We start from the raw sequence: 26,481 nt of genomic DNA on the forward strand, positions 1-26,481 counted from the left end.
GAGCGACAATTTTGAAAAAAACACAATATTTTGTACTTTTTGCTATAATAAATATACCCTTTTTTTAAAAAAAAACAAATGTTTTCCACAGTTTAGGCCGATATGTATTCTTCTACATATTTTTGGTAATAAAAAAAGCAATAAGCGTATATTGATTGGTTTGCGTAAAAGTTATAGCGTCTACAAAATAGGGAATAGATTTATGGCATTTTTATTATTAATTTATTTTTTTTACTAGTAATGGCGGTGATCTGCGATTTTTATCGGGACTGCAACATCATGGCAGACACATCGGACACTTTTGACACATTTTTGGGACCATTGGCATTTATACAGTGATCAGTGGTATAAAAATTCACTGATTGCTGTGTAAATGTCACTGGCAGGGAATTAACAGTAGGGGGCGATCAAGGGGTTAACTCTGTTACCTAGGGAGTGATTCTAACTGGGGGGGATGGGACTGTCTGGGTGAGGAGACCGATCATTGTTCATACTTAGTATGAACAACAGATCGCTCTTCTCACCCCTGACAGCACAGAGATCTCTCTGTTTACATTGACAGATCTCCGTTTTGTCTCTGAGTGGAGCGATCGCGGGTGTCTCCTGCGGCGCGTGCCCCCTAGTGGTCAAAAGGCAAGCTGACATACAGCTCGACGGTTTACCCAAGGGAGCCAACCTGCCACAGTACAACATGGTACAGGAGATGGTTAGAGACTGAGAACATGATACTAAAGATGGTAAGAGAATGTAGACATGATACAGGAGATGGTCAGAGACTGCAGACATGATACAAGAGATCAATACAGCCTCACTGTGCCCATCAAATGCAGCCTCACTGTGCCCATCAAATGCAGCCTCACTGTGTCCATCAATGCAGCCTCACTGTGCTCATCATTGCAGCCTCTGTACCAGCCCATGCAGCCTCTCTGTGCTCATCCATGCAGCCTTACTGTGCCCATCAATGCAGCCTCACTGCCCATCAATGTAGCCTCACTGTGCACATCTTTGCAGCCTCACTGTGCCCATTATTGCAGCCTCACTGTGCCCATCAATGCAGCCTCACTGTGCCCATCAATGCAGCCTCACTGTGCTCATCATTGCAGCTTCACTGTGCCCATCAATGTAGCCTCACTGTGCCCATCATTGCAGCCTCACTGTGCCCATCATTGCAGCCTCACTGTGCCCATCATTGCAGCCTCGCTGTGCCCATCATTACAGCCTCACCGTGCCCATCATTAAAGCCTCACTGTGCCCATCACTGCAGACTCAACATGCCCATCATTGCAGCCTCACTGTGCCCATCATTGCAGCCTCACTGTGCCCATCATTGCAGACTCAATGTGCCCATCACTGCATAACAGGAAAGGAAAATTACGGAGAGGTAAGTATTACATTTTCCATTTTAGCGCAGTGGTTCTCAGCCTCATTCCTCAAGTACCCCCAACAGGACATGTTTTGGGAATGTATCTTGGCTAAAATAGCTGTCCAAAATACCAAGCCATTGGCTGTGATTTAAAGCACCTGTGCAAGATGAAGGAAAACCTGCAAACATGGCCTGTTGGGGGTACTTGAGGACAGGGTTGAGAAGCACTGATTTAGAACACTGAGCTAAAATCAATCTCAAGACAATCCTATTCTGTTTTTTGGGCATTTGAGAGAAACCAAGTGAGTGTTAGAACCCCTGCTTGTCTTTTTTAGGTTGGGCTTTGTGTCCCTTTTCTTAAAATTGGCTTCACTTCCTGTCACATGGCCAAACAGGAAGTGAGGGTAAAACCCTACCAATGTCTTTTCTTGGGGACACACAGGTCAATCTAACTAGTGTCCCCATTAGGCAAATTGCACTCTAGCACCTTGTTGTGTACACCCCAAATTATTTTTGTGAATTTGTGAATATGCTTTGTGAATGGCCGGCTGTGTTCTGGGACACACACAGTTCCCAGAACACAGTGCGCCACCTTCCCCAGAAGACAACGCGAGGAGGAGAAGAATGAAGATCACCGTGGAGTAGGAAGTGGCAGATTAGGACGATCTGCCTAGCAACAGCCATTTCTGGTAAGTAAAAAATTTTTTTTTTTTTCAATTATTTTTTTTTTCAATTTTTTTCCCCGATTTTTATAAGCATTTTTATGTATTTTTTTTTTTTTTTAGGGTGGACCTCCGCTTTAAGGTGTGAACCGGCGCAGCGCATTCGTCTTAGTAAATCACCCCGCTTATCTCTTCCTGCCGGGTACTGCACTGTAGGGGGAGACAAAGAGCACAGCACACACTGCTTTCACTTTAGGTCTAATCGGTTTGACGAGCTCCCCGCAGTGCCGGCTGAGGATCGGGAAGCTCGGTCTCAGCCGCCCTTGCCGCTCTTCCTATCGGGGTATACAGGGGGCCCTCAAGAGCCCCCTGCAGCATGGGGCCCAGTCGCCATGGCGACCTCATTGACCCCTTTATTTCCTCCAATGCCCCCTCCACCAAATGATTTGGACCAGTGCACAAAGCAAAGTCCATAAAGACATGGATGAGCAAGTTTGGGGTGGAGGAACTTGACTGGCCTGCACAGAGTCCTGACCTCAACCCGATAGAACACCTTTGGGATGAATTAGAGTGCAGACTGCGAGCCAGGCCTTCTCATCCAACATCAGTGCCTGACCTCACAAATGTGCTTTTGGAAGAATGATCAAACATTCCCATAGACACACTCCTAAACCTTGTAGACAGCCTTCCCAGAAGAGTTGAAGCTGTTATAGCTGCAAAAGGTGGGCCAACTCAATATTGAACCCTACGGACTAAGACTGGGATGCCATCAAACCTCATGTGCTTGTAAAGGCAGATGTCCCAATACTTTTGGTAATATAGGGTGGTGGTTTCCTTAATTTCCTAATTCGGTTAGTATTTCTCCAGTACTGTTGGTGATTTTTTTTATAAATGATCTGTATGTATGTGACCACTGCACACCCCCTGACACTCAATTTTATTGCGGGCCGCATCAGCATTATGGTTGCCCTTAAAGGGCCAGTTGTATATGTAAGGCTAGGTTAACACTTATGCGATGTGGGACAGACAGCGAATACTGTGTTTTCCGCATTGCATTGCAATCGCACAGTGTCCATGCGATCTGCAGCGGTGTCAATGTTATCTTGACAACACCCCGAAACAGATTGCAAAATGTAGTGCGATTGCCAGAATTGCATCATATGGGTGTGAACACCCATGCGATGCGATTCAGGTGCGGAGGAAAAAAGGATCCTGCGCCATTTTGGTGTGGATGCGATTTCAGCCATACAAACTGTGTGGCTGAAATCGCACCGCACAGACTTTGCATGTGATGTGAACAGGAAAGTGAAGCGATTCCTGCGCGAATCACATTCAGTGTCTGCATCGCACAAGTGTGAACCTAGCCTAAATCTAGATGGCCAGAGCACCCCACCCTCCCTCCCCTCACATCAGATGTAATTACTCCCCACACCATCAGAAGTGTCAAGAGTCCCCCACCCCCCCTTACATCACAGTTTACCCCCCCCCCCGGCACTTTCACCCTCTTCCCGCCCAGGCCAATTTTCAGCTTTCAGCGCTGTCACATTTTGAATGACAACTATGGGGTCATGCAACACTGTACCAAAATGACATTTTTATCATTTTTTTAGACCGATAGAGCTTTCTTTTGGTGGTATTCAATCACCACTGGGTTTTTTTTCTAAAAAGCAAAAAAAGTTTCCAATAATTTTGAAAAAAAAAAAGTTTTTCTGTTAGAAAATGTTGTAAATAAGTAATTTTTCTCCCTCACTGATGGGCACTGATAGGCTGCACTGACGGGTACTGATGAGGTGGCACTGATGAGATGGCACTGATGAGGAGGCACTAATATGCAGCACTGATGAGCACTGATAGGTGGCACTGACGGGTACTGATGAGACGGCACTGAAGAGCACTGATGAGGAGGCACTAATATGCAGCACTGATGAGCACTGATAGGTGGCACTAATGGCCACTGATAGGTGGCACTAATGGCCACTGATAGGTGGCACTTATGGGCACTGATGGGTGGCACTTATGGGCACTGATGGGTGGCACTTATGGGCACTGATGGGTGGCACTTATGGGCAGGCACTGAAAAGCAGCACTGATTGGCATCACTAATGGTCACTGATTAGCATCACTGATGGGCGCTGACTGGCATCACTGATGGGCACTGTTGGAGTCCCACTGATCATCAGGGCACTGATGATCTGTGCAGTTCTCCCCTGTGAGGAAATTGCTGATCAGCTTTCCTCAGCTCACATGCTGTCAGTGTGAGGAGAGGAAAGTCGATAACCAGCATTTCCTTGTTTACTTGTGATCAGCTGTGATTGGACACAGCTGATCACATGGGTAAAGAGCCGTGTAATCGGCTCTCTACTGAGATCGGGGATGCACCGTCCAAGAACAAGAAAGCCACCCCGCCACCGTTATTTGCCTATACGGCAATATATAAACACACAAAATCGTCTCTGGCACGAAAGGGTTATTGGGCCCACACAGCTTTTTGAGGCTTGACACATTCGTTATCTATTTACTCTACTCTACCTCATCTTTTATTTTGTACAAAAACTTGGGATTAAATTGTGTTTGTGTGCAATTAAATACACTTTAGTGTATTTTTTCCTTAAAATATAGATTTTATAAACAGTTGCACAAACATTGTGCAACATTAGCCACTCGCCGACCAGCCTCCGCAGTTTTACTGCGGCAGAATGGCACGGCTGGGCGAAACAACGTTATGTAGCGTCGCTTTGCCCTGTGGCCACTAGGAGCGCATGCACGCGCCCCCCTGCTCGCCCATGGAGCCAATGCGAGTGGCCAGCGGTGGCGATCACTGCCAGGCTCCCGCGATCGCTCGTGGCACGCCGAGAACCGGGATCTGTGTGTGTAAACACAGTTTTCCGGCTCTGAGGGGAGAAGAGACAAATAGTTTCATACAGAGTATAAACAGCGATCTGTCATCTCCCCTACACAGTTCCATCCCCCCTTCAGTTAGAACACACACTAGGGAACACAATTAACCCCTTGATCGCCCCCTAGTATTAACCGCGTCCCTGCCAATTACATTTTTACAGTAATCAGTGGATTTTTATAGCACTGATCGCTTTATAAATGCCAATGGTCCCAAAAATGTGTCAAAAGTGTCCGCCATAATGTCACAGTCCCGATAAAAATCACAGATCGCCGCCATTACTAGTAAAAAAAAAATTAATAATAAAAATGCCATAAAACTATCCCCTATTTTGTAGACGCTATAACTTTTACGCAAACCAATCAATATACGCTTTTTGCGATTTTTTTTTTTTTTTTTACCAAAAATATGTATAAGAATACATGAAAAATGTTTTTTATATATTTTTGGGGGATATTTATTATAGCAAAAAGTAAAAAAAATAGTGTTTTTTTTCAAAATGTATGCTTTTTTGTTTATAGTGCAAAAAATAAAAACCGCAGGGGTGATCAAATACTACCTAAAGTAAGCACTTATTGTGAGAAAAAAAGGATGTCAATTTTGTTTGGGTGCAACATCGCACGACCGCGCAATTGTTACTTAAAGTGACGCAGTGCTGAATCGCAAAAAGTGCTCTGGTGAGGAAGTGGGTAAAATCTTCTGGGGCTGAATCGGTTAAAAAATTGTAATGACTGTATTTGTATTCTACAGGGCCTCTGCTTTCAGAAAATATATTATGTTCTGGGGGTTTTGGGTAATTTTATAGCAAAAAATGCAGATTTTACCATGTGTGCGAGAAATGAAAAAAAAAAACTGCTTTAGAGGGGAACTAGTCAGGAGTAAATCATGAGCTTTTGTTCCCGTCTTTCCCAAGGCACTGAAGCATTGTAAAAAAGATCTTATACAAGGAAAAAGTAACTCCCTGCTGTGAAGAATAGGTGTAATGTGCAAGGAAAAGCTGGAGAAGGCGCTGTAATGGAAATCCTGTGTGATCGAGTTGTGTCTTGGGCAAAGAAAGGGTTACGTAAACAGGGTGGATGTCATTTCACGTGACACAGCTCACTTCCTGCTCACAGATCCCTTTTCAGGTGGTCTCCGTCTCTTTGTCTCTGCCTGAAAGACGGATCAGCTAGCTCCTAGCAACTCCTCTATAGACAGTCGTATCAGAATTTTAATTTATTCTCCGGAATGGCGACTTCTAGCCTGAGAGAGGAGCTGAACTGCTCCATCTGCCTGAGCCTTTATAAGGAGCCCGTATCACTGAAATGTGGACACATCTACTGCCGGGACTGTATTGTGGCTGTGCTGAATACACAGGAGACGTCCGGCGTTTATTTCTGTCCGGAGTGCAGAGAGGAGTATGCAAAGCGTCCTACACTGAAGAAGAATAGGAAGTTGTGTAACATTGTGGATAATTACAGATCTGATCATCCGGAGGACACAGAGGTCTTCTGTACGTACTGTGATCATTTTGTACCAGCTACCAAAACATGCCTGCACTGTGAAGCCTCGTTTTGCAAAAAGCACCTCAAAAGCCACAGCAAGTCTGCGGAACACATTTTAACTGATCCCACCAAATCATTTGAAGACAGAAAATGTTCCATACACAAAGAGATCCTGAAATATCACTGCTCAGAGGACAATGCCTGTATCTGTATGTCCTGTTGGGTGGCTGGAGAACATAGAGGACACCAGGTGGAGCTTCTGGATGAGGCCTCTGAAAAGACAAAAGAGAAACTGGATGAATCTACGAAAACATTGGACTCTGAGAAACAGGAGATCCAGAGGAGAATCCAGAATCTGGAAAATCACAGGAAAGAAGAGAAGGAAAAAGCAGTTGCTGTCACCAAGAGAGTCACTGAGCTGTTTAGAGACATCAGGAAACATCTAGATGATGTAGAGAATAGAATCCTGACTGAGGTCTCCAGACAGGAGGGGCAGATCACCCATTCAGTCTCTAAGCTGATCCCACAGCTGGAACAACAAAAAGACCAGCTGTCCAGAAAGATTGAGGAGATGAAAGAACTATGTAACATCCAAGATCCAATAATGATCTTAAAAAAGGTACCTAACAAAGATAACATTTTTCCTGGCATTAACGATACAATCAACGATGTTGGAGATGTTGGACACCTGAATGAAGGAATTATCTCACAGATGCTACACAGAAGTCTTCTCCACTTTACTGACAGTTTGGTAGATCTGAAGATCAAGAGACTATTCTCAGGGGTGGAAAAATCTGATATTTTACTGGATATAAACACTGCTCATAAAAATTTTATAATATCCGAGGATCTGAGGACAGCCTCTTGCAGTATCACCTGTCAGAACAGGCCGGACGGTCCAGAAAGGTTTGAATCTAAACAGATACTAAGTACAAACAGCTTCACATCGGGAAAACATTACTGGGAGGTGGATTTGAGTGGAGCAGACAAATGGCTGGTTGGGGTGGTTGGTCACAGCATAGAGAGGAAGATAGAAGGAAATGAATCCTATATCGGTTATAATGACAAATCATGGGGACTTGCTATTGTCACACGCTTCGTAGCAACACACAATAATAAACAGATTGCCCTAAGCGCAGAGGCTCCTTTGAAAATAATAGGAATATATCTGGATTACGATGCAGGACGTCTGTCCTTCTACCAGCTGTGTGGCCCCGTCAGACACCTCTACACCTTCAATGCTAACTTTACCGAACCCCTCCATGCTGCTTTCTATGTGTTTGACAAATGTTCCATTAGAATTAAAAATTAAATAGCAGCGGCAGAGATTGGAATAAATACTATTTTAATGTATATCTAAAGCCAAAATTGTATTTCAGTTTTAAATCGATGAAGAAAGAGTTACAACCCTTATAGTGCATTGTTCTTTGTGTCCGTACTGGAGAGATTGTGTTTGTCTTGGTGACCATTGTGGAGAAATTTCTAAATTTTAAATTGGCACCAGGGCACAGCGAAAAATGAGTAGACATTATTCCAAACTGAGAGGAAATCCCATTAAGCAGGCCACAGATGGGTAGAATTTTAAACACAAATTCTTAGAAAAAAATAGTTCTAAGAAAGTTATTTTTTTCTAATCATTAGTGGGGCCAATCGATTGGTTGTTTTTGACCGCAGTGGTTGAAAAAATTGAAGAAGCAGGATGGAAATTTTTTCACGACTTTCTAACAGTGTATGTGGTTTTATGTTAAAACGGTAAAGTCCAGTCATTCCCAATTCAAATGGTAAAGGCAAATGAAATCTTTTGCATGACATTGGAATGTTTTGAGAATTTTCATATGAATTTTCCTAAGACTTTTCCTAAGAATTTGTATTTAAAATTCTATCCATCTATGGCCTGCTGTAGACATGTGACTGCTACTGGTGCCCCAGTTAAAAGATTTTTCTTCACCAACCCCCCCCCCGTTCAGGGGCATGTCATGTGATCACTGGGCCTGTGTGTAAGATCAGAAATGGCTCTGCTCTAGGGGTTGAGGGGGAAAACCAGTGGCACACAAAGCACGCTGCGGTGAAAAGTGGGTGTGGTTAAAATGAAGCTAAATATTGGGCGTGGCTTAGAGGGGTGTGGTTAGAGTTTGAGGTGACTTGCAGAATGTGATGATGTTAAATAGGGAATGTACAGTGGCAGTGGGTAGTATGTGCAAGAGAGGGGTGCAGACTGTATGGTTCTGGAGCATGGCCACAGAAGGGGGGCAACGGGACAGGAGGGGGGCAGTGTCACAGGAGGGGGGCAGTGTTACAGATAAGTAGCAGGACAGGAGGTGGCCAGTGTCACAGGAGGGGGGCAGTGTCACAGGAGATAAGCAGCAGAACAGGAGGTGGGGCAGCGGGACAAGAGGAGGGATAGCATCACAGGAGGTAGACAGTATCACAGGAGGTGGCAGCAGAACAGGAGGGGATGCCGCATAACAGGAGGTGGGCATCAGGACAGGAGGGGGGCAGTGTCACAGGAGGGGGCAGCAGGAGAGGGGCAGTGTTACAGGAGGGGGGCAGTGTCACAGGAGATAAGCAGCAGGACAGGAGGGGGGACAGCATCACAGGAGGTGGGCAGCAGGGCAGGAGGTGGGCAGTATCACAGGAGGGGGGACAGCATCACAGGAGGTGGGCAGTATCACAGGAGGGGGGCAATAGGACAGGAGGCAGCGTAACAGGAGGTGGGCAGTTTCACAGGAGGGGGACAGGAAGGGGGCAGCAGGAAAGGAGGGGGGTGTGGTCACAGAATACACTGATCAGCGCTTGCAGCCATTGGCTGCATGTGCTGATCGAATGCTGGTCTTCCAGCAAGACTATTCGACAGAAGCTGCTGTTAGAGCGCCTTCTGCTGAACAGACAGTGGTACACATGTACTGAAAGTCAGCCAGTTCCTGCTCAATCGTCTGACTTGGACTTTCAGTATTAATGGGCATAAATCCAGGAAGAAGGATGTAAAAGATGTAAAAAGACCCTGACAACAGTGGACTGATCTGTCTGATAGAAAAAGTTAAAAATACTGGTGAGGGTCTTAGGGTGAGAAAATGTTGGCGTTGGGCTTTAAGTTACGTTGCTACTACAGAACATGTAACCTATGGCTGTCAAAAAGCAAAAGCGGCAGCTCACTATAGTAAAATGGTGGCACTGGTAATATACCTTCATGCCTGAGGGTAGCATTCAGAAAATTTAATTTGACCTCCTCTGATTCACTGTGTTCTGGAAACTTTCATATGCTTGGATATCTCAAACCAAGGGTGGTCCATGTGCATGTAGGGAATTCAGGCTTATACTATAGTTTTTACACTACAGCGATGAAGATTGCAAAAGGACATAAAAGACTGATCTCACTTCGCTCATTACTTACAGCACAAGCGTTGCTTGGCTGATAATTAGTTGATTTTTAACCACCTCAATACCGGGCGCTTTCACCCCCTTCCTGCCCAGGCCAATTTTCATCTTTCAGCGCTGTCACACTTTGAATGATAATTACTCAGTTATGCAATGCTATACCCAAATGAAAATTTTATCTTTTCTTTGAAACAGATAAAGTTTTCTTTTTGTGGTACTTTAAATTAAAAAAGACTGAACGTTTTAAAAGAAATGCATTTTTCTTTGTTTCCGTTTCTTAAAATTGTGCAAATAAATAATCTTTCTTCATAAATTTAGGCCAAAATGTATTCTGCTACATTTCTGTGGTTAAAAATAACCCAAATCAGCGTATATTTCTTAGTCTCTAGAATAGTCCACCAACTATGACATATACAGTATATTTAAAAATCGATCAATCCTGATGTACTGACAGCCTGTCTCATTTCTTGAGGCCCTAAAATACCAGGACAGTACAAATACCCCTCAAATGACCCCTTTTTGGGAAGGAGACAGTCCAAGGTATTTAGTAAGAGGTATGAAGAGTTTTTTTGAAGTTGTAGTTTTTTTTTGTCACCATTTTTTGGAAAATGAACTTAAAAATATTTGTTTTTTTCATAATTTTTATTTTTTTATTTTACATACTGTCAACAGTGCAGTACAGCGTCATCATATAACTAGTGTGGCAGTGATCAGGGACACTGACTGGTAAAAGTATGTAAAAAAAATAAAAACCTAAAAGCTTTTAACTGTTTTTCGTTTTTTTTTTTTACATGCTGTGACCAGAGCCGTACAGTGTTACCATGTACAGTTACCACTCTACTACTCTGGATAAATGATTAGGATTTTTGTTTTTATGTTTTTTTTGTATCACACTTTTTGTTTTTTTGTATCACACTCTGATTGCTTATAACACTGTTATAAGCAATCCTTTTTTTATTAATAGCATCTATTCACCCAGTGTGCACAGTTGCAAGTTTGTGATTGGCCACAGCTATCACATGGTACAGATGCACTGTGATTGGCTCATTCTGTGCCATGTCATCACTGCGATCAATCATAGAGATCAACAGAACAATACACAATAAATGGGTATGAATGAAAGCCATTCATTGTTTACAACTGTCATGTGATCTGCTGTGATTGGTCAGGGCATAAGAAGAGTTTCTGACTCCTTCCGTTAGTGGCCGCTGCTGAAAAAGTTTGAGGAGACTACACTAAATTAGCAAAAGTATTGGGATGCCATACAGTGTCATTGCGTGTTGTACAATGCCATTGCATGCCGTACAGTACCCTTGCACGCCGTACTGTGCCATTGCATGCCATACAGTGTCATTGCGTGTTGTACAATGCCATTACATGCCATACAGTGTCATCACATGTTGTAGAATGCCATTGCATACTGTACTGCGCCATCACATGCCGTACTGTGCCATTGCATGCAATACAGTGTCATCACATGTTGGACAATGCCATTGCATGCTGTACAGTGCACAGAATACCGTACAGTGCAATGGCACTGTACGGCATGCAATGGCACTGTACGGCATAAAATGACACTGTACACCAGAGAGAGAGAGAGAGATGTCACTGTGACATGGGACATTGGGGTTTATTTACGAAAGGCAAATCCACTTTGCACTACAAGTGCACTGAAAGTGAACTGAAAGTGAAGTAAAGTCACTGTAGATCTGAGGGGGACATGCAAGGAAAAAAAAAACAACATTTTAGCTTGCACGTGATTGGATGAAAAAAATCAGCAGAGCTTCCCCTCATTTCAGATCTACCCCTCGGTTCTACAGCGACTGCACTTCCAGGTACACTTGTAGTGCAAAGTGGATTTACCTTTTGTAAATAACCCCCATTGTGTGTTTTTAATTCATATTGCTGTTATTACACGATAGTAAAGATGTGAATTGTGTGCGTCTCATTCAACTCTTCCTCCCCCAGCCAAAGCAGTGTGGAGCTAATGGAGGGAAGGGAAAGCTGAGCAGTGAAATGCTAGTTCACTTTCCAGTCACTCCTACACAGGCACGATGCAATGATTGATGGGAATAGTCCCAGAGGACATTGCCAGAAGGAAGCAGGAAGCTTTAATCAAACCTCTGAATGCATTTTTTTAACAGTCATGCTGATAATGAGCTGTCCAGAACACAGAGGTAAGCAATTTTGAAATAAAAATGATCATGCACATTGAGATTGTCATCAATATTAGGCTTGGTTTATGATAGAATTGGATTTTCCGTTCTGAAGGTGAACTTATACTTTAAACATGTGACCAGTAGCAGAAGACTAGAAGCTCTGCCTGTTGCTCTTTCCTTGCAGATGAGATGGGAAAGAGCTGGGTCATGTGACATTTTGCTAAAACAATGACAGTGCCATCATCCACATACAGAAAGAGAAGGGACAATGTAAATGAAACTGTTTGTGTTTAGAATCACTTTACCTTTAGAACCACCAACCTCATATTTTAGAGTAAGTTCCCCCATTGAGGCATGAACACCACTAGAAGGTATGCTGTGGTATCAGCACCAAGCCATCAGCAGCAGATACTTTAGGTCCAGTAAGTTGCACGGTGGATTGGACTTGTTTTTTTTTGCAGCAACTCCCACAGATGCTCATTGTAATGTTCCTCAAACCATTCTTGAAGTGTGGTAGGGTGCCTTTCCTGCCAAGAGGGAATACTGTTTCCATATAGCGGTGTACTTGGTGAGCAACAATGTTCAGGTAGGTGGTGCGTGTCAAGTAACATCCACATGAATGGCAGGACCCAAGGTTTCCCAGCAGAACATCACACAAAGCATCACACTGGCTTCTCCGGCTTGCCTTCTTCCCATACTGCATCCTGGTGTCATCTCTTCCCCAGGTAAGTGACGCACACACACCCGACCATCCACATGATGTCAAAGAAAACATGATTCATCAGACCAGGCCACCTTCTTTCAGTTCTGAAGCTCATGTGCCCATTGTAGGCACTTCGGCCCCGAACATGGGCCAGCATGAGCACCCTGACCGGTCTATGGCTACACAGCTCCATACACAACAAACTGTGATGCCCATTTTTTCTGATTTCAATACATCAACTTCATTGACAACATATTTACTTGCTGGCTAATATATTCCATCCACTTTCAGATGCCATTAAAATAAAATAATGAATGTATTGACTTAACTGAACTGAAGTTCCACTGTTAAAAAAAAGCCAGCAGGTAGGCTTTTTTTTTTTTTTTTTGCCCATGATATGTGAAACACACTCAAACTAACACCCAGTGCAAAAAAGAAGTGCACATACAGAAGTGAGAACACAAAAAAGTGCACAGGGTGTACACATGGTCTTCCTCCGAAGAGAAAGGACATTTGCCCTGATCCCCAGGGTGCAGGGCTCCTGACAGGGACTGGGGTACTCACTGGCCCACCTAGCTGAAACCAGGCAGACCCCGTTCTCTGAGAGGACTGCCAAAACAATCCAACCCAAGTACTGGGTGGGGCTCCTCCAAACGGAGACCGCATGAGAGATTGCGAACCAGACCAAAAGGCCATGTCCACCTCCTCTCAAGACTTTCAGGGCAGGTCCGAGGACCTACACCCTACTAATCGTGCTGTGAGGTAAGTACATACTGTGCAAAGTGTTAAACACACACAAAAATGGGAGAAATGAAAGGAGATAGGTGTTAAGTGCCAGAGTGCAATACCATGGCAGGCCCTTCGGCCAGGAAATCAAAAATTCCTCTAGTCCCATCCAAAAAGCCAGGCCCTAAAGGCAGGTGTGAAAAAAGTATGTATATGGTGCAGTGACCTTGTGCCGAAAAAAAAACCTCAAGGTGAGCGTCCCCACCTGCCTCCCCAGGGGCATATACACTATGGGCTTCTTTCACAGCCCAGCCTTTCACCAGACCAGTGCCTCTCCATCTCTACCAGGAAGGCTTCAGAACTTAGAGAGGGCTTAGGGAGAGTCTTGCCTAAAACTGGGGACAAGCCTGGTGCACAAGGCCAGAATCAACCCAGGAGGAAAAGGCCCTCACACCACCCTCATCGTTCCCAACTAATTACATCAAGGAAATACTAACCGACTCCCCAATTGGTGAAGGGGAGTCAGGGTTCTTTCCCTAACCACTGATAAAAACAGATACTACACTTGATCTTAGCCAAAAGGCAGGCTTTTATTGCAAAAGAGTCATACAAAAAATGCTCATACCTACCTGCCTGCTTGTTGTGTTCCCCAGTGCTGTAAACTGAGCTGTGCATGCGCAGCTGAGCTTACAGCACTGGACTGGTCTGTATGTGCCAGGATAAGTTGCTCCTGTTCATGCACAGGAGTGATATCATCCCATGCTGGCCATTGAAGATATGCAAAAACTGGCGCACAGAGGAAAATGCCGGTGACAGCAAGCGCACTACATAAACACCAAATACATGTTGAATGGTAGAAAATCTTAACCCACCCTTGTTTTTGTTCAACTGACAGCGTCATGTGCTCACTGTATATAGGCAGTATTAAATACAGCTGGAAAAGGAGAACACTGGAAAACGTTTTGCAAAAGCAGAAGAATGTGTGTCATGTGCTCCTAAATACATGGTGGGCTTTGCAGCAAGCTCGTGATACCCAGATTATTGCAGCTCTTTTTTTTTCATGTGCTCCTAAATACATGGTGGGCTTTGCAGCAAGCTCGTGATACCCAGATTATTGCAGCTCTCTGTTAATCATGTGCTTCTAAATACATGCTGGACTCTGTCAGCTCAGAGTCTGCAAAGTGGTCACAACAGCCAAAAGTCTGCTAAAAGGAATGTGTAAAGCCTCGTATACACACGGTACGATTGTTGGCCAACTGAGCGTCTGATTTTTGTCAAAAGGGCGTGTGCCAGGATCTTGTCTTGCATACTAACGGTACACAATTGTCGTGCCACAAACACGAACGTAGTGACATACTACAAGGAATTTCAGCTCTTGAGCGCCACCCTTTGGGCCCCTTCTTCTAATTTCGTTGTCCGCCGAAAATTTACTAGCCTGTCATCCAACATTTGTTGCCCAAAAATTTGATAATTTTCAAAAGGAGCGTACTAACGGTAAGATTTCAGGACAACAGTCTGTCAACAGACAATCCCCTGCCAACAATCATACCGCACTGATGACACTGATTGGTGGCACTGATGGGTGGCATTGCTGGGCATCACTGATATAATGGTGCCAGTCAGTGCCCATTTGTGGGCACTGATTGGGCATAATTTGCACATGTAGATGGCCATGGGGTACATACCTGGCCATCCACATGTTGCCCCCTTCCCTGGTGGTCTAGTGTGGGCATCCGAGGGGGGGCTGCGCTGATAAACAATCAGCGCAGACCCCCCTGTCAGGAGAGCCGCCGATCGGCTCTCCTCTACTCGCATCTGTCAGACGTGAGTGAGGAAAAGCCGATTAACGGCTTTTCCTATTGACATCATGATCAGCCAGTATTGGACAGGGCTGATCACGTGGTAAAGAGCCTCAGCTGAAGGCTCTTTACCTAGATCGGTGCTTCAGTGAATGTGCCACATGCGTGGGAGTGACGTCATTGTGACTCCAGACAATCACAGCGCCAGAGCCCCCAATACCTGGGAGTGATGTCACCAGCTGGTACTGTGTACGGGCACTGCAGCAGGGACTTCGATCTCAGGCGAATATTACATAATGAGCTAGTATGCTATGCTATGCATACTAGCTCATTATGCCTTTGTCTTTCAGATCTTTTTTTTTTTCTGTGTGGGTTTACATCCACTTTAAAGCTGGCCATACACCTATAGATTATCTGCAGATTTTCTATGGTTAGATAGAAAAAGTGCAACAGATCTCTCCATGTTCGCTGAACTGTGTGGATGGAGGAATCTCCCACTTTTTCCATCTAACCATAGAAAATCTGCAGATAATCTATAGGTGTATGGCCAGTTTAAGTGTAATTGGCATAAATTGTTTTTGGTAATTTTACAGATTTTCTGCAGCTGCTTCAGGTCTGATCACCTTTTAAGCAATTGGTCTTTGCTGCAAACCACCCCGTATCTTCACCTCAGCATGTGCATGCCCATTATCCGATCTTTACATTGATTGCGTCGACTGTACACTGCAACTTTCACCTTATGCCTAGTACACACGATAAAAAAATCTGATGAAAGATACCCCCTTGAAGCAATCATACAATAATCTGATCCTTAGTACACAGCTTTTGAGAGCTCATCCAAAATTACCAGAAGGGACAAACATGAACATTTTTCACGTAACATGTTTGTTTATACAGTACAGTATTCATCTGAAAAAAAATCGGAAGAGCAGAGACTACACATGGTCGACCACGTTTGGCAGATCTAAAATTATCCACAATGTTAGAAATCCCTAACAGGAAGTTGATGTTACACGAGATGACCAGAGACTGCAGACATAATACAAGATATGGTCAGAGACTGCAGACATAATACAAGAGATGATCAGAGACTGCAGACATGATACACGAGATGATCAGAGACTGCAGACATGGTACAGGAGATGGTCAGAGACTGCAGACATGATACAAGAGATGGTCAGAGACTGCAAACATGATACAAGAGATGACCAGAGACTGCAGACATGTTACAAGAGATGGTCAGGGACTGTGCAGACATGATACAAGAGAGGGTCAGAGACTGCAGACATGATACAAGAGATGATCAGAGACTACAGACATGATACAAGAGATGATCAGAGACTACAAACATGATACAAGAGATGGTCAGACTGCAGACATGATACAAGAGATGGTCAGACTGCAGACATGATACAAGAGATGGTCAGACTGCAGACATAATACAAGAGATGACCAGAGACTGCGGACATAATACAAGAGATGACCAGAGACTGCAGACATGTTACAAGAGATGGTCAGAGACTACAGACATGATATAAGAGATGATCAGAGACTACAGACATGATACAATAGATGGTCAGAGACTGTACAGACATACTACAAGAGATGGTCAGAGACTGCAGATATGATACAAGAGATGGTCAGAGACTGTGCAGACATACTACAAGAGATGGTCAGAGATTTCAATGGGCAGGAGTGGTGTATACACTGCTCCAAAGATGCAGTTTTCAGGAGTTTTTTTTTCCCTCCTGCCAGCTCATTGCTCCAGTGTGTGCTCCAGTGTGAAAGCCCTCAGGCTTTCACACTGGAGACACAGCAGCGGCAGTTTTAAAGTGTGAAAGGGGCCTTACTGGTTTTACTTTGTACTTTGTTTAGTCTACTTAACGCTTAGCAGCATTTATCTCTATCACAGTTAAGCACAGAGTGCTGCCCTGGGCGTGACCCACTAGTGGGAAACTCCGAGGGCAACCCCTGCTGACAGCTGATGACTCATCAGTCGTTAAGCATGCGGTGGCCGACTTCCCAACTCTCTCCTTAGCAACCAGACATATACAGTGTTTTTAAAGGGGGGGAAAAAAACACAAAATTAATGCAAAAACACATCAAAAACATTGGTTTAAAAATGCAAAAGGCACACCGCAAAATGTGCCAGAAAAATGCATCAACCGCAACCGCGTATTTGTGAACCTAGAAGTTAGTATTAATTACTTGGATTGAATGGCAGAGTGTGGGGATTGCAATATAAAATACATTTTTCAACTCCAGTTCTCAAGTACTAACAGGTCATGTTTTCAGGATTTCCAATTTTTTTGCACAGGTGATTTGATCAGTTTCACTGCCTTAAGCTGACCATGCATTATACAATTTTCTTATTCAATTTCCTTTAGAGTTACCTTAAACTATGTAGTTTAAGGGCCTGCCTGATTGCATACAGATTGAAAGTGTTTAGGCTTGACCACATATTATATGGTTTTGGTAAATCTAAAGGAAAATTGTGGAAGAAAATTGTATAATGTATGGCCAGTCTTAGTAATTACCACAGCCGTTTCACCTGAGGGAAATCCTGAAAACATGACCTGCTGGGGGGTACTTGAGGACTGGAGTTGAGAAACACTGGATTAGATCACCAGGAGGTGATCTCATTAGTGTTCAATCTGAGACAAAGATCTTGTCTAATTAACCACCCAGCTGGAGAAAGATCGGTATGATCCTTCAGAATCCATATATAAGCAACACGAGACAATACAGACCCATCTGTGCTAAAACAGGCTTTCCTTACAGATATGGTGATCTAGTAATATGCTAATAATACAGAGCTACAGCAAATACTTTGCACCATTTTACACCACACTATCAAATGAAGTTTCTTTCTAAATGGTAACAAAAGCGCACTTTTAATTATAAAGTGTATTTAGCTTAGGAACAATTTAGTTATTACCTTTGCAAAGACAACATTTTATTATGAGTGATTTATTTCATATTTAACAAGATAGACATCATTTCTAAACTCCTATCTGGTACTATCTACCTCCCGCTTGATGATCCGGAAATGTATTAATGTAAGGATTTGCATTATTTTTTGTTTAGAATGATTGAAATATTTGAACAAAACCCATTTTTCCTTTATCAGATTATTTTTTGTTGGTCTTTTTGATTTGTGTGCTCAGATGTTTTGACTTTTCATCAGAAAAAAATTTTACATTTCAATTTGCTGAAATCTCAGCATAAATATTGAGATTTTATCAACAATTTGGTCACATTGAGTGAACAGGGCAATTGAAGTTCCAGGTGGTTTTTAAGGGTGCAGAAAGGTTCTAATGGCTTCTACGGTTGCAGGAGCTCCTTTTATAGGTTGAATATAATATATATATATACACATACTCTGAGACCTACCCCCTTTAAACCCAAACACATGAATTACACAGGTTCTGTGGCTGATTAAGGTTGTAATTAAACTCACTTTCCTTATCTGCGTTTAATTTATATTGCATATATATATATATATATATATATATATATATATATATATATATAATTTTTTTTTTTTTTCTTTTGTAGTGAGGACCCTACAGAATGAAATGGTGGTCATTGCAATCATTTATGTCGCACAGTCTTTGTGCAGCAATTTTTCAAACACAATTTTTTTTTTTTGCGGAAAATATACTTTAATTTTACTTTAATTTTAATGCAAAAAAAAAAAAAGCACAATATATAATCAATTTTTGGTAAAAATATAAATGTTGATGTTATGCCTAGTAAATAGATACCAAACATGTCACACTTTTTAAAAATTGCGCACATTTGTGGAATGGCACCAAACTACTGTACTGTACTAATGTAAAAATTCTACAGGTTACCTGTTTAGAGTTGCAGAGGAGGTCTAGTGCTAGAATGTAATGCTCTCGCTATAACAATCGCAGCGATCCCTCACATGTGTGCTTTGAATGCCGTTTGCATATGCAGGAGCAACCTACGTATACGTTCCCTTCTACATGCGGGCGTGAGGGAGCAGGGGTGCTTTAAATTTTTTTTTTTTTTTTTCAATCACTTTATTCCTATTACAACGGAATGTAAACCTCCCTTGTAATAGGAATAAGGTTTGACAAGTCTTTATGGTAAGATCTGGGGTCTGTAAAATCCTAGACATGTGCGATTAGTTTAGTACGAATCGGAAATCCGAATTTTTATGCATACAAATTTTCGACGAAATTTCGTTCACGAACTTCGGATCCAAATTCCGTTAAAACCGAATCGGACAAAATAAAAAAGTTAGTTTATTATCCATTACGATGAAGTTAGAAACCCCAGGAAGTCAGCACAGCACAAGGATGGTGGGAGCCCTTCATAATGATAAATTCATCATAACGAACATTCGTAATTGTTACGAAAATTCGTATTTCATACGAATGCAAATTGAATTTCGGACACGAATTACGAAATACCAACTAATTTTAATATGGAACGAAACAAAACAAATTTATTGACAGCGCACATGTTTATAAAATCCCACATCTCTCCTTTTTATGCTGGAAAGCATGAGATTTAAAAAAAAAATGGACAAAATTACATCTGTCAGAGCCGGAAGTGACGTCATGACATTGTTTACTGCCTCCCAGGATCATAGAGATGGCCTAGGATCATCTGGTCTACAGCCAGCTCTATGGTAAAGTGGCGATTCATCCCTTTCCTGCCTGTAAAAGCAATCCAGCGACTAATCAGCCGCCTTGATGGCTTTTACAACATAGCTTTTTTTCAGCTGGTGGTTCCCTATCTGGATAATGCCTGTAGCTGCGTCCAAGACGTCATATGATGTCCACCTAGGAGAAGTGGTTAATAAGTTAGCCAATCAAGGGGAAACTTTCTCCAATGATCAATGGATAACATAGCTTTTTTTTTTTTTTTTTGTCTAAGTATACATCTATGTTAGTCCCAAGCATGTTTAAATCCAATTACTGTTGACTGACTTATTACCTCTGCTGGAAGTCTGTTCCAAGTATCAACTACTCTTTGGTAAAACAATACTTTCTAATATTTATTTTAAACGTTCCTCCTGCTAGTTTGAGGTCTCCGTGTTCATCTTGGCTTCATATTGAAATACTGCCCTCCTGAACCTTTCACCCCTTTGATGTATTTACATTTTTCAGTCCTGTCTCCCTTCTCTTTTTTGCTGATCTGCAATGACTGCCATGTTATTCTCTAGGGTGTCTGAAAAAAAAAAAATGTATAATGTTTGGGGGTTCTAAGTAATTTTCCTCACTAGTTAAGTGGGACGCCTCATGAATGGGAAATCTGCCCGCCTGTGGATACAGATTGATCTTTGAGTTTTTGGATCCAGGAGTCTACTACTTCCACCCTTTTCTAAAGTAATGGCCCGTACACACACATACGAAAATCGGAAGTAAAATTTCATCCGAACGATCTGCCGATTTTCGGATCATTAACATGGTGCTTTTGACAAAATTAACTGTCATCTCTGTCCGGCAGCGGCTCCTCCTCTGACCCGCTGTTGACTCACCAACAGTCCCATTCACTTTAATGGGATGGCTGGTGATGCGGCGGTGACACAACAAGGTGAGGGACGTGGTGGCAGCAGGTGAGTGGATGTCCACTAACAGGCACCGCCAAGATGGATCTGAAATGACAGGTGCTCTTTAAATGTAAGGACATATTCTTGCTGGTAGTTAGAATCTTTAATATTTGCAAACAAAATGAAGGTTTCCTATTTAAACTAATAAGCTGTCAGGTTAGTAAAACAGCGATATCGGAATTGATTCAATCATACAGTTTGTAGTGTACATAGACTTGCAAAACAATAGGATAAAAGAATATTCCTGAACTTTGTCTTATCTCATGGTTACTGTGAAATTGTGTGAATGCATCAATGCAGTGCATGTTATCTCAGCTTGCAGAGCTTGGATTCATTGAATGAGTTTACCAAAAATGTAAATATTGTAAACTAGAGCCTCATGCTACATAACTAAGCTCCATTTCATGCTGAATAAACTAAAATATTAATGTATCTTAAATAGAAGGCTATCTTTAGATAGATTTTTACTCCAAAAGCATTGTATTAAAATTTGATAAAATTATAAAAAAATCGATATTTTTTAATTATTTTTATTTATTTTTTTTTATAAATTTTTATCCACCCTGCTTTAATGTATGTCATCATCAGATGGGGAAAAGATGCATTTAATTGGCTAAATTAAATTCCTACAGATACAACCATGTCTGGCCTTCCTTAGTCTCCTATAAGGCTAGATTCACACCCATGGCATTTTTAGTGCTTTTTGCATTTTGCAGATTTGCACTACAGTCCATCCAACATGGTTTCCTATGGAATACGTTCTGTAGTGCAAATCTGCAAAATGCAAAAAGCACTAAAAATGCCTAGGTGTGAATCAGGCCTAATATATTCTCTCAGACTTCTCTTCTCCCCATAGCCAACATTGTTCTGTGTTTGTTATATAAAAAAATAAAATATGTATACACCAAATTGATGCCGAAACTTCAGTGCTCCAAGTAAACTTATTTTGGTGTAGAAAACAACTTTATACAGGTAATTGTGCAACCAAAGCACCAGTGCTGCAAAGTGAGCTTATTTCGGTGTGTATATAAATGGGTAGAAAGTCCATATATATGTGGCCAATCTTCCTCAGTGATGGTGTCACCTCCAATGTTTTTCCTGGAAAATGAAGTGTGCTCAGAGAGCTGCACCTCCATGCTGATGAACAGCTTCCCATCCAGTAACATACCAGTATTTTTTTGGATAGTGCAAAGGGATCAGAACCCATGTCAGTTTTTATTCCTATCTGTGCCCCTGATAGGGAGATTCATCCTCCCTATTTATCCTGATTACTAGACATCTGCAGAATGAAAAAATTTGTTTTGTTTATTTACATAAGTTCATTTTGTTTAATTAGTTTTGTTTATTGGTATTCAAATTTTTTGACAAATTTTCAAATCCATTTTAAATAGTTTTTAATTTGTTTTCCAATTTCCAAAGATGATAAAAATAAAGGAATTGAATAGAAAATAAAGGAATAGAAAAGAATATAACAGAAAATAAAAGAATGGAATATAATAGAGTAGCATAGAATTAAACAAAAAATACAATAAAAAGAATATAGCCATTTCCCAAAATTCAACTAGAATCCATTTGAATAGATTAGAATAGAAAATAACAATAGTATAGAAAAGACAATATAATATAACCATCCTCCCATTCTAATCTATTCTATTCAAATAAATTCTATTTGATTTTTGGAAATGGTTAAATTCTTTCTATTCTTTGAATTCTATTTTTCTATTTGTTTACTCTATTCTTTTCTAATCTAATTTATTTGAAATTCAGATTTCAGAAGATGGTTATATTCTTTCTCTTCTATTTTGGATTCGTTTAAATTCAGTACTAAGCATACATACATATTCCCTAAGGAACTCCCTAAATGAATCTAATGTTATCTGGTCTAGACGGCTTCAATCTATGACTTGGGTATCATGTCAACCAATGGGTACTGTGTACTTTGTAAAACTGGATATTATTATTGTTTTTTTTTCGTGTGTCATATATATTCTGAGTGAGCGGGAGGTGGAGGGATGGCGGAGTTGTTGAAGGGGGGTGGTCTGGGGGTTGTTTTATTTATTTTTTAAATTTTTTTGGGGGGGGGGGGGTTGGTTTGGTGTGATATCTATTTTTGTGGCTTTGTCTGTATTGTGTCAATGTTATTTTCATATAAAATAATAAAAAGTATTTGATTTAAAAAAAATTCAGTACTATTGTAACTCAGAAATTCGGATACATCCGAGTTCCTGAAAACAAAAAATTTGCCTGAATTTCATTTTGGAATGAAACAAACTGCACAAGTCTGCTGATTACCATTTATCATCGAAAGTGAAAAAAAATCCGGAATTTTGGATTATGAAAAGTGAGGGGGGGGGGGGTATTCCAATGGGGACACTAGTTCTTGTGACCCGGGGGCCCAAGAGACTTCCTTAATTTGCAGGGATCTCCTCACTTCCTGTTTGAACCTCTGAAAGGGACAAAGATAGCAAAAAAACCTTAATGGGGGTTATAACCCTCCCTTACTTTATCCAAAATGGGGGGGGGGGGGGTTTACCTATAGGCTTGCTTTAATTGAACAAGCTGAAGTTAGATGCTTAGTAAATCAACCCTATAGAAAAATATTTGTTTAAAACTGAATTTTAAAGTTCAAGTGCACGTCACTATAAAAAGGTAAATGAGCAACTCCTCTACATGGTAAAGTAATGCACAAAATGTCAATGATGGCATTTAGTAGAACCTTGTTGAAAGCTTTATAACATTAGCTGGGCAACATTATAATTCTATTAAAATGTAGTAATGGATTGCCAGGGAATAAATACAGAAATGGTGGGGGGGAGAACCCAAATGAAGAAAAATAAATATATGTGTGCCATATTTTATTAAATTTACCTGGATGGCCTTTGACTATTAGGTTAGTTTTTTAGTTTTTACATTGGTAAGATAATAATAAGTAATAATTATTGTACGTAGCTCTTCTTTTTTTTTTTTTTTTTCCCCCATTTGATTTGCTTTAATTGAAGTATCTACTAGAAGCTACTGTAAATAAGAAAACCACAAGGACTACTATTGCGTTGTAGCAATTTTATTGGTCATTTTTTTTTTTTTTTGTTATTAATAGTGTTAAACTTTTAACGTAATATTGTTGGTATTGGTATCTTTAAAATCCCTTTCACGGTATTATTTGTTTATAACTTTTACTATGTAAGTTAGTTTGTACATCAGTAAGTTAGTATTAATTACAATACCTGGCTCCAATAGGAAAGAGTTGGAGGTTGCAACACCTTCCACAAAAAACTTTCTTGCATAGAAAATAAAGAAGTCTGAAAAATGTAGACACATACTTTTTCAGTGAGGAGGTTGTTGGTTAAAATAAAACTGGACTTTATTATATTTGAAATTTTTATATATGTGTATATATATATATATATATATATATATATATATATATATATATATATATATATATATATATATATATATATATATATATATATATATATTGGCTTGCGAAAGTATTCGGCCCCCTTAAACTTTTCAACCTTTTGCCACATTTCAGGCTTCAAACATAAAGATATAAAATTTGTATTTTTTGTGAAGAATCTCCAACAAGTGGAACACAATTGTGAAGTGGATCGAAATCTTTTGGATTTTTGAAACTTTTTTAACTAATAAAAAAATGAAAAGTGGGGCGTGCAAAATTATTCGGCCCCCTTGCGTTAATACTTTGTAGAGCCACCTTTTGCTGCGATTACAGCTGCAAGTCGCTTGGGGTATGTCTCTATCAGTTTTGCACATCGAGAGACTGAAATTCTTGCCCATTCTTCCTTGCCAAACAGCTCGAGCTCAGTGAGGTTGGATGGAGAGCGTTTGTGAACAGCAGTTTTCAGCTCTTTCCACAGATTCTCGATTGGATTCAGGTCTGGACTTTGACTTGGCCATTCTAACACCTGGATACATTTATTTGTGAACCATTCCTTTGTAGATTTTGCGGTATGTTTGGGATCATTGTCTTGTTGGAAGATAAATCTCCATCCCAGTTTCAGGTCTTTTGCAGACTCCAACAGGTTTTCATCCAGAATGGTCCTGTATTTGGCTCCATCCATCTTCCCCTCAATTTTAACCATCTTCCCTGTCCCTGCTGAAGAAAAGCAGGCCCAAACCATGATGCTGCCACCACCATGTTTGACAGTGGGGATGGTGTGTTGAGTGTGATGAGCTGTGTTGCTTTTACGCCAAACATATCGTTTTGCATTGTGGCCAAAAAGTTCGATTTTGGTTTCATCGGACCAGAGCACCTTCTTCCACATGTTTGGTGTGTCTCCCAGGTGGCTTGTGGCAAACTTTAGACGAGACTTTTTATGGATATCTTTGAGAAATGGCTTTCTTCTTGCCACTCTTCCATAAAGGCCAGATTTGTGCAGTGTACGACTGATTGTTGTCCTATGGACAGACTCTCCCACCTCAGCTGTAGTTCTCTGCAGTTCATCCAGAGTGATCATGGGCCTCTTGGCTGCATCTCTGATCAGTTTTCTCCTTGTCTGAGCTGAAAGTTTAGAGGGACAGCCAGGTCTTGGTAGATTTGCAGTGGTCTGATACTCCTTCCATTTCAAAATGATCGCTTGCACAGTGCTCCTTGGGATGTTTAAAGCTTGGGAAATCTTTTTGTATCCAAATCCGGCTTTAAACTTCTCCACAACAGTATTACGGACCTGCCTGGTGTGTTCCTTGGTCTTCATGATGCTCTCTGCGCTTTCAACAGAACCCTGAGACTATCGCAGAGCAAGTGCATTTATACAGAGACTTGATTACACACAGGTGGATTCTATTTATCACCATCAGTCATTTAGGACAACATTGGATCATTCAGAGATCCTCACTGAACTTCTGGAGTGAGTTTGCTGCACTGAAAGTAAAGGGGCCGAATAATTTTGCACGCACCACTTTTCAGTTTTTTAATTGCTAAAAAAGTTTAAAATATCCAATAGATTTCGTTCCACTTCACAATTGTGTCCCACTTGTTGGTGATTCTTCACAAAAAATTAAAATTTTATATTTTTATGTTTGAAGCCTGAAATGTGGCAAAAGGTTGAAAAGTTCAAGGGGGCCGAATACTCGCAAGCCACTGTATGTATGTGTATATATATATATATATATATATATATATATATATATATATATATATATATATATATATATATATATATATATATATATATATATATATATATATATATATATATATATGCAAGCAATAATTGTAATACAAAACTTTTTTTCTTAGGCCAAAACGTGAGGAGCCCCTTTGTAAAATTTCATCTCCAGTTAAGAGCTGATCTCTTTAACATCCAACCTGAGACAAAAATCTTGTTTAACCACCACCCAGCTGGAGAAAGACAGGTGTGGTCCTTGTGATGTGAACAATACAGATGCATCAGTGCTAAAACTGTTTTTCCCTACAGGTATGGTGATCTAGTAATATACTAAAGCCTAGTGTTCGACACGTTTCTTTGGTTATTCTGCACGTTTTTTCTGGTTTTCACATTGCAGAAATGAATAGATCCAGGCTTGCAAAAGCTATAATTGGAATTATGGCTGGTCTAATTGTCCTGAGCCTGAAACTAAAAAAAAGGACCAGGCGAAGAACCCGGTGTAAGGCATGCCATTTGACCAGTGGAAAGTCCTCAGACAGGCATCTCCTTCGGGAACTACAGGAAAACAACCCGGATGATCCACCATCTCAGGTAGATA

At 41.1% G+C, this 26,481-nt stretch overlaps 1 protein-coding gene across 1 annotated transcript; it reads left to right on the forward strand.

The window, feature by feature from the left end:
- The first annotated feature begins 5,983 nt into the window (after positions 1-5,983).
- LOC141148641 (E3 ubiquitin-protein ligase TRIM39-like) lies at positions 5,984-7,818 on the forward strand. The gene has a single exon (XM_073636265.1). The coding sequence runs from the start codon at positions 6,149-6,151 to the stop codon at positions 7,715-7,717; it is 1,569 nt and encodes a 522-aa protein (XP_073492366.1). The 5' UTR covers positions 5,984-6,148; the 3' UTR covers positions 7,718-7,818.
- Positions 7,819-26,481: the final 18,663 nt, after the last annotated feature.

The sequence above is a fragment of the Aquarana catesbeiana genome, linkage group LG06 (assembly GCF_042186555.1).
Source record: "Aquarana catesbeiana isolate 2022-GZ linkage group LG06, ASM4218655v1, whole genome shotgun sequence".
Taxonomy (NCBI): Eukaryota; Metazoa; Chordata; class Amphibia; order Anura; family Ranidae; genus Aquarana; species Aquarana catesbeiana.